Source organism: Dicentrarchus labrax, unplaced genomic scaffold (assembly GCF_905237075.1).
Source record: "Dicentrarchus labrax unplaced genomic scaffold, dlabrax2021, whole genome shotgun sequence".
Classification (NCBI taxonomy): Eukaryota; Metazoa; Chordata; class Actinopteri; family Moronidae; genus Dicentrarchus; species Dicentrarchus labrax.
Genome location: NW_026136713.1, coordinates 30931017 through 30943640, shown reverse-complemented (window position 1 = coordinate 30943640; position 12624 = coordinate 30931017). Strand labels below are relative to the sequence as shown.

The window sequence follows — 12624 nt, the reverse complement described above, 5'->3', positions numbered from 1 at the left end:
TGTTGTTAGTTACTACATGAGGCCAATTTTCCACTGGACTTCTATAATGGCACCAAGTCAGGGCTGCCAGGAGATTTGTGATGCAACTGTAAAGCCTCTAGAGCAGTGAAAATATCTCACTTCCGGCTTCCCTGTCTGGACTAACTTTTATGGACCACAGTTTAACTGTTTCATGGTTAAACAAGAAATATATTGTATACGTCTGTTCATTGATCTGTTGTTATGTCTGTCTGTCTCTCTTTTCCCTCTGACTATCCTCCTGGCCCTGTTCCCTCTGAGGGCCATCTATCTACCTAGTTATCTACCAAGCTATCAATCCACCTGTCTGTATTTCCATCGAACTGCTATCATATATGTACATATCTTATTGTTACCAGCCCAGCCCCTCCTTGTCTACCATTAAATCTGTTTGTTAAAACAGCTTGGCTGTTGCCATGATAACAGCACAGCTGGCATTAGAGATTACTTAGTGCTGCAGGCTCATACAGTTGGTGGCACAGAGGTATCCATGGGAACAGTTTTGCAGGTCCACTCGTCATCAGGATTTACGGAAGCGTCTGCTCAGATGTTCATAGAGCGTGACAACTGTGACCCATTGATTTTCAGGATGAACGCGCCTGCTCTTAGCTAAACTGAGTGAACACATGTGATATGTTGTTGTACCTTTTTATGGCCAATTCTATTCATAAATGACATTGATCATACTTTTACCAGTAGCAACCGTATATATTGCTTCTACATAACACATTGTTTGAGTCATAATAGGTTATATGCTGTTTTTTAAGCCACTCTTCTCTTTCTTGTGTCTGTGTGTCTACTGAAGTACAGGCATCACACACGTATATAGTACACACATAATACCTGGCTCTCTGAAATAGAATGATCATGATTATGTTACATTTTTACACCCAATCATTTTCCACACTGTAACATGTTGTCTTGTTAACAGTCAATCCATAGCTACATTTTCTTCTGCTTTTCTGTGCTGGACACAGGTGGGTCATCATTTCCAAATATTGATGACATGGTCAACCATTTTAATGCTTTATATGCATCTGCTCTACAAGCTGCTGCCTGTCTCAACACCAAATCACTGGCCAATTCATCTCCCTAGATAAATAACATCTGTGCTCTGAGAAGAGAATGTAGACAAGCAGAGCATGGATGGAAAACCTCATGACTTCTTGTTTAGTATGCTTAAATGAAAGACTTTATGATTTTGCTGAATTAAGGATGCACCGCTTCCAAAGAAACCAGCCTTTAAACCTGACATACCTACGAATTACACACTCATTTCCAAGCTTCCTTTTGCATCCAAGATTAACACCCAATAAGCAATTCCTGGAACTGGTTATGGAAAATTTAATTTTTGATAAATATCAATCTTTCAAGAAGACAGCTCTTCACAAATACAAAGGGTCACAAATAATATTATTCAGCAGCTAGAGAGGGGTCAGCAACCTTTTTGAAACTGAGAGCTACTTCATGGGTACTGAGTCATACGAAGGGCTACCAGTTACACTCTTCTGAAATAACAAATTTGCTCAGTTTGCCTTTAGTTATATATTATTATTCATGATTATTGATACTCATCAAGTGAAGTCACTGATCACGTTAATGATTTCTCACAGTAATTATCAACAATGACTTAACAAGGTGGGAAACAGATAATATCAATATTATATTTTCATTTTTAGAACAGGCCTGCGGGCTACTCATGTGGTCCTTGGGGGCGACCTGGTGCCCCCGGGCACCGTGTTGGTGACCCCTGAGCTCTAGACCATGGTAAAATTGCCACTTTAGTTCTTTTAGTTTTGTCCGTGGCCTTTGACACAGTTGATGCTATTCTAATCGTCTGGCTAGAAAATAGGTTGAGATATCTGGTGTGGCACTAAACTGGTTTTCCTCCTACTTATCCAACCGGAAGGTTTTTTTATTCACCGATGAAGACGTCTCCTCCTGATCTTTGACTCGTGGGTTGCCTCAGGAATCAGTTCTTGGACCCATTTTATTTTCATCATGCTTTTTTTACGGCACTTGATCCATCAATTTAATCGTGATTTTTATCATTGCTATGTTGATGATACACAACTCTATTATCTGTTAGGCTTGGTGACCTCTCTAATTGAACTACTCTACATTGTGTTTAGCTGAGATTAATAACTGGAAGTCAAAGTAAAACTAAAGTTCTTGTTTTCAAAAATCATGTTGTCTTCAACTAAGATTTAGATGTTATCTTTCCAGTTGCTGGAAATTGTTATCTATGCATTTGTGTCCTTCTGTTCAGTCTACTTCCGCTTTATTCCTGCTTAAGCAACCACACTGTTAACCGGTTACAATTAGTCCACAACTCTGCAGCAAGACTACTCACTAAGACCTCATATTGCTCCCACATCACCTTGGTTCTGATGTCACTTCATTGGCTTCCAGTTAAATTTAGGTTTCAATTCAACATCCTCTTCCTGACCTATAAGGCTTTGAATAATCTTGCACCAGAATATTTTAGTGAGATAGTAATGCCATGTTCCTCTGCTAGGTCCCTTTGCTCCTCTCAGCAAGGCCTGCTAGTAGTGCCTCACACAAGACTGAAAACATGAGGGGACTGTACGTTTGCTGTCCTGGTTCTCCAGGGTGTGGAACAGTGTCTGTCTGGGATTCAGGTCAGCAAGCTCTCTTGGTTTTTTTAAGTCACAGCAGGAGACTAAGAAGAGAGCACTGCTGTATACAGTACATGATGTACAGTGTGCATTGTAACATTAAGATTTAGTTTCACCTGGGGAACACTAGAAAGAGCACACATTACTAAAACTATGCCTATGAAAACACAACATAGATTTTTAATGTATGAATTAACCCTATTTACCAAAAATACGGTCTCTTTGAAAAATGTTGAATGTATTAATTTTGGTAGCACTGGAAGATTACTGGTAAATAATTAGTAAAGGACAGTTATTGTAGTTTTAGTGGCCTTCTATCAAGTATACAAAGAAAATGTAGATTAACATCTCCTACACAGGTACAAAATAAAAAGGGAGATACCTATGTGCACATATTTACGCAGATAACATGGTACAACAATGATAGTTTCAACAGTTGTTCAATTTATTCAAAAACAAATGTACAACTCTATTTATAGACAAATATATACACAAAGTCATAGAAACAGGCAATGTTTATAAGAGGAGTCATATATTCTATCAAACACACTGACAGTACTTTCTGGTCCATTAAGGCAACAATCAGCTTGATGCTTAAAGCAACAATGATGTTGTAAATGTGATGGGAAGTGGATAATGGGTCTTCTTTGACACCATTTAATATTTGTATGTGACACTTAAACTTTGGCATTGGGTATAAGATAAAACACCACACGCAGCTAACTGACAGGCTCTTTGTATGGTACTATTTATACAAGTTATACAAGTCCAACAAAGGTACCGTGCTGTAGTGGCAACCATTCAAACTCTTTATGAAATGTAAGGCTCCAAAATGAATAAGGACATGAATAAAGATATCAGACAGTCATTGACTGGTCTGATTTGGTTTGTAACAAAAAAATCTCTTGTTCTTTTGAACAACCTCGAGGGAATGTTTTCATGTTAACTACACTTTTCTAAATCATTATATAAATCTTTATAAATTAGTAGTTTATGGAAAATTCTGAATAAATGTGACACCATTCAAGACTTTTAGTTTAGTTTCTTTACAGCCCCACTGATGTGACAAAATGGAATAATATATTATAAAGATTTATAAATGATTTTATAGGTAATAGTTTATCAGTGTCATAAAAGGCATACATATTTTATTTTTAATTATTTCATAAAATGTGTTAGCATGGCGTTTGGACATTGGCCACAGATTCCTGGCATCAGCAGAGATACTCAGACCGAGAACTGTCACTCTTATAGGTCATCTGGGAGTCGATGCTTGACCTAGAGCACAGCAGCATTCGCTCTGATTCACGAGTCTGTCTCCTTGCCCAAAGCTCGGCTGGATGAGAGTTCAAGGTCCTTTGTTTCATTGAAATTGTCTCAAACTTGACATAGCTCTCTTTTTCAAGCTCTTCTTCATCTAAACCTGTGTTGGGTCCCTTGCAGTACAGAGCAAGAATCTTGTAGAGTAGCAGTGCAATAAGAGGCAAAACCAAAGCACAGGCAATGCCACTTATGATAACGAAAAGCTGGTTCTGACCACCATCTTCTACATTGTCCAGTGTGTAGAAGTCAATGCAAGGATCTTTTCCAGCAGCACTACCTTTTGCTACAAGGCAAACAGAATACCTCATTCCAGATGACAGTCCCTCTAGTAGCACTTTTCCACTGCCAGCATTAGTCTCCACTGTGCTTTTGCTGTCATCCTCATCATAAGGTGAATATACAACTGTGAGTGGGGCATCATTTGATAACCCATCTGCTGTCCAGAGCAAAACTGCAGTGTCTGATGTTTCCTCTACAATCTTAAGGTCTTTTACAGATTTTGATACATCAATTTTCTTGCTCTTTTCATCTGCTGCAAGCTTTCGCCCATTACCTCCTTGCTGGATTTTCCCTTGTTTCCCTTTCTGTATAATGTTGCTGGGGGTTGTTTTTGGTTTCTTAGGGGTAGCAGTTGTTGTGTACAGAGTTGTTGATGTTCTTGGAAGAACTGTGGATGTGATTGTGGTTGAGTTGGGAATGTCCGTTGGGGGAGTAAATGTTGTGCCTTGGCTGGTTGGTCCAATTTCAATGCTAGGGGTCACTGGAGGGATAGTGGTACTGCTGCTACCAGCAATCGAGATAGAAATGCTGGCTTCTGCATTGCCTGCAACATTCTTTGCTTTGCAACTGTAGTTTCCGGCGTCTTTGTACAATATTCCATGCAAACTCATGATGGACCATCTGACGCCGTCCCCAGGTGACTCCTGGACTGTTAAGTGGAACAATGACACAAAAGTTAACATAGATCAAGTCTAACCAACTCTTGCTGCTCCTGCTTTGCATGTTTAATGAAATATATTATCACCTTGTGGCACAAGTACAACAGACCGTAATGCTCTGTACATACCAGGCAATGAGAATCTGCATGTAATATATGAGTTACTAAATGCGTAAATGTCATTGAATTTGAAAATAGAATTGGTTTTGCTTTTCAGAAATGTGTAAACTTTCAAAAGCCTGCGTATCATACCTGTGTTGTTGACTGGTGAGCCATCTGACTTAGCCCAGTTAAGAGCTGGTGTTGGAAACCCTGTGGCGTCACACCGCAGGAGAACATTACTACCCAAAGGAGATGTGATCTTGGTTGCCGAAGTCATGACTGATGGTTTGACACAGTTGTCAAGTTCAGCACGCTGAAAAAGGACACCAGCCAGGTTATCTGGTCCACTGCAGGTCAGGACTAGGTCCATCAAAACCACTGGTGTGTTAACCATTTTAGAAAGCTCAATCAGCTTGGAGATTTTACAGTCACAGAACCAGGGGTTATCTTGGATGCCTGAAGATGAAAAGATAAAACAAATTAGGATCATTGTTTGCTGTTTCATACCATTGTAGTGTCAAACACCATCCATTTAAATGCTATATTACTTTAAAGCATTTTTGTTGATCAATAATAGAAAGAATGGAAGATACAGATGGCAATGTAACAGTAAAGAGGCAAAACAAATGTGTGATATGACTCATTGACATTCAGTTTTTGCAAATTTCAACTGCCTTTCAAATAGCTTTAAAGATTATGGTGCTACAAAGTCATGTTAAAAAAAAACCTTATTAAAGGAGTGAATTACAGTCATGGAAGCAGCTTCAGGGCAAGTTTAAGTGTTGCTTTTTTCCAACATGGACATATGACTTTAGGGAAGCGTGGAAAACAAAAAATGTAAAATAGTTTGTTAAAGCCAAATTCATGTATGGGGCACAAGAAAACAAACAAACAAATCCTGACGAAACCATAACAATAACCAGCTAATGTTGTATACTCTAAATTGAGCTAATCACCATTGCAAACAATGGGTGCCATGAGTTTGCATACAAAACAGCAACTGCCTTGAATTTAGCTTTCTCTTTTTTGCTTTGAAATGCACACCATTTTAGGCATAATGACAATGAAATTCAAGGGCAATGGAATTGAACCTATCATTACAAATTCTGTAAACACTTTCTGCGCACAATAGGTAAGCACATGTACTGGTAAATATTAAAGCCCTTTAACCAGATTAGTTTGTCTTAACAGTAGCAAAGCACCTAAGCTGGCTCTGGCCTTCCCACAGTTTGTGGCAACACAGTCTTTCTATTAGCTTTTCTGTTAACATGAATGTCAATAGATCACTAACAACATAAACACTGTAAAATCTATGTGTCAGGTTTGTTGTTTGAAGGAAGCATTTTTGTGGTTTAATACAGTCTCTGAACCTAATTAAAACTGAACATTAAGTTGTCAGTGAATTCTTGTTTTAAGGCCAAAATACATTTAAATTTTTGTTTTATACTTTAAAGTATATTTATTTTTAATTTATTTTTTGATAGTTGTCAAATATTTAAAAACAGTAAAGGTGAATACACCTTTCATATAATACTAATAGCCAGTAGGTTTAGAGAAGCTGTCATCTGTTAGTGTGTGGACTGTTTCTTTCCTAAATCCCTAATCCTATTTCTCCTTCAGGTAGACCAGTGCACACAACCAGCTCCTTCAGCATGGATAAGCTAGTTTATACAGCCTATTAACAATATCCCTCCCACTGTCTAACCACACAGATGCTCTGAACAAACATCATCCAGTCTCATATATGCTAGGCTGATAGAATCTTTAAGAAAATGACATGTTGACATACAGTTACATGCAAGTCTAATAACAAAAATATAATTTAAATAAGAATGGGACAGAAAAGGCTGAACATTGATTAAAATGCTAGACATATTCTAATAAAAACTATTAAGATTTAGTTTCACTCCACAATATCTTTAAACTCTTTTCACTGCAAGGTAGTGTCACAGATTAGACTGTAAGAAATAGACTATTAAAATGGACTGAAATGAATGAGTAAGATTTGTACTGTCCCTACACATACCACACAGTAAAAGACTTACTATAAGTATGTGCTTTGACTTTTGACTTTGAAAGCTCCTTTTCAGGCCCACTGCCTGAAAAGAAGCCTTAAAAAAACCTTCATAATTCCCATCTACATTTTTCTCCCTCCTTGCCCCTGGCTGTTTGTTAGCAATGGAGGACAGGGTTATAAAGAAGTGGCCAGTGGTTCAAGATATTTCAGTGACAAATGCCCAAATCCAATGCCCAAAAGCAAGTAGTTGACTCTAAAGGAAGATATTTTTTCTGGAGTTGTTGAAGTTCCTAATCTATGGCCCTGTTTACACCTGGTTTAATGCCATGCGTCCTGAGTGATCCAATCACTGGTGGACAGCTCTAAGTACGTCAGTTCACACCTGGCATTAGAATGTGTGTCCACATGCGTTGTCACGTAACCACTTGTGATCTGATTTCACAGACCTGCTCTATTTGCGGAATTAGCTTGAATGCCGACCCCCATTGTTTCTGGGGGCCTTGCCTCACTGACTTAACATTCTGTACAAAAACACAGCTTTTTAACTTTACTCACAGATTTTGGTGACTCGGGTTAATATTTTAAGGAGAATATATTTTCCCTCTGATGTCCTCCAGCTGCTCTGCCTCAACTCTGACTAGCTGACCACAGCTACAGTTGGCAGCAGTTAGCACATGTTGCTGCCATGAGTTTCCTTTATACTGACATATCCACTCATAATTGCCCAACTGTGTATGCATATTATTAGGGAACACTACTCTGTTATCACAAAATAAATTGAACTGAATTGTAAAAAAGCCAGTAACATTTATTTTGTGCTAAAGCTTTAAACATATATATTTTTTTTGCATTTTTGAACATCAGGTGTGTCATTGTAAATTTTTACAGTTTTTTTAAATGCACAGAAAGTTATCAGTTCAAAATTGGACAGTAATTGTCAGTGTAAAGTAAATTAAAATGCATGCTTGTGCAAGATAATAGCAATGTATTTGCAGCAATAACTGACTGAGAATAGGTTGGTCAATGTTGAATATTTACTTACCAGTTAAACTTATTATATTATACTACTACTATACTATATATGAGCAGGGCAGTGTTTTTTTCTTAAAGCATATAACCATTGCAACCACAAGCTATTCCACATATGTTAATTTCTAGTCAGTGGTTTCCAAAAAGCCATTAAAAGGACAATGAGAAAGTATGACACTGATTATTTTGATCAGTTTTGGGTGTTTCAGAATGTAAATGAAGCAACCAACAGTGGGGTTATCATAAATTGTGATAGATGTTCAACGGATCACTAGAAAATATTACAAGTCACAGGTCATCCTAGCTTGAAACAATATACACTGATCAACCATAACATTATGAGCACTGACAGGTGAAGTGAATAACGCTGATTATCTGGTTATCATGGCACCTGTCAGTGGGTGGGATATATTAGGCAGCAAGTGAACATTTTGTCCTGAAAGTTGATGTGTTAGAAGCAGGAAAATTGGCAGCATGAGGATTTAAGCAACTTGGACAAGGGCCAAATTGTGATGGCTAGACGACTGGGTCAGAGCATCTCCAAAACGGCAGCTCCTGTGGGGTGTTCCCAGTCTGCAGTGGTCAGTACCAATCAAAAGTGGTCCAAGGAAGGAAAAGCAGTGAACTGGAGACAGGGTCATGGGTGGCCAAGGCTCATTGATGTGCGTGGGGAACGAAGGCTGACCCGTATGTTCCGATCCAACAGACAAGCTACTGTAGCTCAAACTGCTGAAACTGTTAATGCTGGTTCTGATAGAAGGGTGTCAGTTTGCATTATGACCACCAGGGCGCTGAGGTGGTCATAATGTTATGGCTGATCAGTGTACATGTACTGTATTTAACTCTATTGTATAAGTTTACTATATTGCATGGGCACATGTAACACGGTGCACTTGCTATACAGTTGTTTTCGCAGTGTGTTCACTGAATTTGACCCTGGCTTGGATTTACACGAAGCAGTGTGTTAAATATTCAACAGTTAATTAGGACGATAAATTGATAATGTACATTAAGCGTTAACTCTGCCACTACTTAGCATAAGCTAATTTGTATGTGCCCTGGCAGTCACTATCATGGCAGGTTTGAGTCAGTCAGACCAAATCTGGCAAGATTAAAAGGTGATGGAATGATGTTCCTGAGGTAATTACAAATAACCCCAAATGTCTCCTGCCCTGGCCTTAATATCCTGTAAAACCAAGCCAAACTTTGTATCCTTACCTAACACAATTTTCTGGGAAGCATTAGTGGAGATGGGCGCTCCATTGAAGGGGGGCCATATATCCATGAGATCAGAGGGCAGGGTGGCTAATTTGTTGCTGGATAGATCCAAGTATGTAATGTTGAGGAAGTAGGGTATTGCCTCACTGGGAACATTAGTGATTCTGTTGTTGTGTAGATCCAGTGTCCTCAGCCTGGGCATCTCTTTCAGAGACTCCCAAGGGAACATGGAGATCATGTTTCCATCCAGCCTGAGTTCGTGCAGCACTTTGAGGTTATAGAAACTTGCAGTATCCACAGAGGTTATGGAATTGTAAGTAATCCACAGGTACCGTAGCTCCGCCAGGTAGTAAAAAGCTTCTGTTGGGATTCGCCGTACCCCCGTTTTCTCAATACGAAGTTTGACTGTATCCACAGGGACGTTGACAGGGATATCAGACATATCTGGATCATTGCAGAGCACAGATCTGAAAATGAAAGATGCATAATTTAAATGGTTTCGCCAATGGACAAATAACAAAACTGTAGCTGTAACCCATTTTCCAATGAGACAGCAGATGATGTCATTAGATGAGCATTTTAAAGAATTAACAACCTGTATATCTGTTTATCCATCCACCCATACTCTACGTTATGATGTGGGATGCAGAGTCACTGACATGTCTGTAGTCCATCTACAGGGCCCCTCCCAGATGGTAAGGTCACAGCTAATCACTATTATCATAAATAGTGAGTAATTATATGGATTGACATCTACTACAGGAAGTGGAATATCTGGAATCAGTTATAGTCACAGATGTACAAGATAATTATTTAATGTAATAGCTTTCAATAAAAGAGTTTAATTGGCATTACATAAAGAATAAAACAAGAAAACAACTTTAGCTATTACTTTTGTCCCTTTTGTGGCTATGACTGTTCTAAAGGCCAAAATACATGGGGCCCGGACAGCAGAGCATGTCCATTATAATAAACGGAATCTTTGTAACACACAACATCCCACATTAAAATAAATCAATGTGTATCCATTATCATGTAGTTAAAATTACCCAGTTAGTTAATACAGTACCAGTTAAACTAGCCTGTGCTTCCAAACCTTGCATAACCAACTCCATTGTCACTTGGCGTAACTCAGTATGTGAATATGTTAAGCTGGCATGCAAGTACAAAAAAGTGTAGCAGTTAAAAACCCCACTCTGCCCCGCCTACTTGCCCCATGTATTCCGGCTGTAATTGATGGTGTCAGTAGTCTTGTACCACAACATGTGCCCTTAGACCTTTATACCTAACTTCAGTAGAACCACTACTGCCACAGTCACCTTTCCTTAGTTTATTACTGACAAATCAAACATCTCTCTGTTGAAAAATACCTAATAAGTGGGACCTAGCTAAACCAGCCCAAGGAATTTGGATTAGTATTCGTTTACATTGATGCAGGATTTACTCGCTTTTATGCTAGACTCTTCAACATGATTGATTAACGGTGTCCTTTCTTTGACACCCAAATTTGACTGCGAGGAAAGGGACGCATTGTTTAATAAGGTTCAGCACTAATACGGCTGATTATGCTGGTGGCCATTAGGTCTTTCTCAGGGATAAATGGATTGGTACCGTGCCAGAGAACATACATTATTACAATACAGGTCGGTACAACCTGTACAAATTGTACTGTGGTGCACTTTTGTTTTCATCGTACATGTATTGACTTTAGATAATAAATTCAAAGCACTGACTTTTCCTTCATTTGTACATTTACAGTACAATGGGCCTGCATTTTAGCTAATTGTTGTTCCTCACTAAACCTATATGGTAAACATTATTTAATTTCTTTATGTGCATCCTCTTTACCTCCTTTTTATTTAACATGGATCACACACAAGGTGGTCTGGATGTAATTTTACTCAACGTGCTAATTCAAATGGGTCATCATTGTTAAATAAAAATGAAAATATATATTTTTTTACTGATTCACAAACTTGGTTCAGGACTACACAGAGGTGAATGTATTGTAGGATCTTTTTTATTCACCGTAAGGTATAGAGAAGATGACCTAGTTAAAACCAAATGTTTATACCCAGTTTCTACCAAACCTTTTATAAATTGAATTAACTTTAATTTTTCCAAAAATGTCAGTGAATGAGAGTACAATTAAAATTACCTGGTTCGGGTTCCATCGGTACGTCCGTGGAAGACACAGGTGCACTGAGATGGACAGAAGGGATGAGCCGTACTGAGGCAGCATAGGAATACATGCATGTAGAGAAGTTGACGCATGATTTCACCAAACGCAGCCACAATTCTCACATTGAGAAGAGATCAGGAAAAAATACATCCGGATTCATTGAGAGCTTGAAGAATTGTTTTTCTTCCCCAAAAACAAATGGAGAATAATGAAAAGAGCTTTCAAAGTCCATAGGAGATAACGGTACACAGGCTGAAGATCTAATTACAGCACAGGTGACCTGTTAGATTCTGTGGGGGAGGGGGTGGTGGATTAGTGGAGGATTTCTAGGGGCTGACAGGGTCATGCACGCTAGGCAGTAGGGCAGGACTATTCCTTTGGACATGGTGCTAATCTGCTAATTCTGGTGAGGTTTCCCCTCACGTGATCAAGCCACGCCTTTGTTAATCCATCCAGTTACCAACCTCACCATTGCTTTTTAACTCTCAAGTTTTAAGATTTAACCCCCAAGTTTTGCTGAATGTTCATGCCCTCACCTGTGTCAAATTTGCTGGAAAACTAAAAAAAACAACATATTACAATACAGCTGGGATCAGCCCTGTGTAATTATATTCAATCGTCTTCCCTCGTAATACCAGGCACTGTGGCAGACTGTTTTTTTGCACTTGTATTCTGATGTAAGCGTCTGACTCTCAAGAAATCTGTTAGATGTAAATGTATTATTTAGCTGGAGGCCATGAGTAAGATGTGTGAGCGAGTTCTGTCTGGCACTAGGGTGCAAAGTGTAATCTGCGATGTGATTTATTACCTGACTGGGTGGACCACTGGCTTAGGATAGGGGGCCAAACTCAACCTGCTACCAATGACTGCTCCACAGTAGTGTATCCCTTTCATATTTTCTGCACATGTTGGTTTAGCATGGGCACACACAGCTTTTGCTGTATTTTCTACTCAGTATTTGTTGATAGAAATATAAGCGTTCTGTGTTTCTGTGATGGCATAGCCAGTGACAGCATCCCTATCATTTAAGTTTTAATTATGAGACTTTATAAACACAGCTTTGGGATTAGGCATCTATCTTTATTTGTTTCTTTTCCCAGATCATCAGGTCAGTTGTAAAACGACCATATTCTTACTGTATTAATGTTAATGACATAAA

General features: G+C 38.8%; 1 protein-coding gene across 1 annotated transcript; it reads right to left on the bottom strand.

The window, feature by feature from the left end:
- Window positions 1–3080: 3080 nt before the first annotated feature.
- Window positions 3081–11767, bottom strand: lrit3a (info leucine-rich repeat, immunoglobulin-like and transmembrane domains 3a). Its single transcript, XM_051419291.1, has 4 exons — window positions 11442–11767; window positions 9284–9750; window positions 5170–5475; window positions 3081–4908 (listed from the first exon to the last, which is right to left on the bottom strand). Exons 1-4 carry the CDS (start codon window positions 11555–11557, stop codon window positions 3872–3874), a joined length of 1926 nt encoding a protein of 641 aa, XP_051275251.1. The 5' UTR covers window positions 11558–11767; the 3' UTR covers window positions 3081–3871.
- Window positions 11768–12624: the final 857 nt, after the last annotated feature.

Bases quoted from the DNA above. Each gene is read 5' to 3' on its own strand.
- lrit3a (XM_051419291.1), bottom strand. From the start codon at position 11,557: ATGCGTCAACTTCTCTACATGCATGTATTCCTATGCTGCCTCAGTACG. The intron at 5,476-9,283 runs GTAAGGATACAA...TTTCATCTTCAG, and splicing joins TTCCCAGAAAATTGTGTTAG to GCATCCAAGATAACCCCTGG. The intron at 4,909-5,169 runs GTATGATACGCA...TCCACTTAACAG, and splicing joins CTCACCAGTCAACAACACAG to TCCAGGAGTCACCTGGGGAC.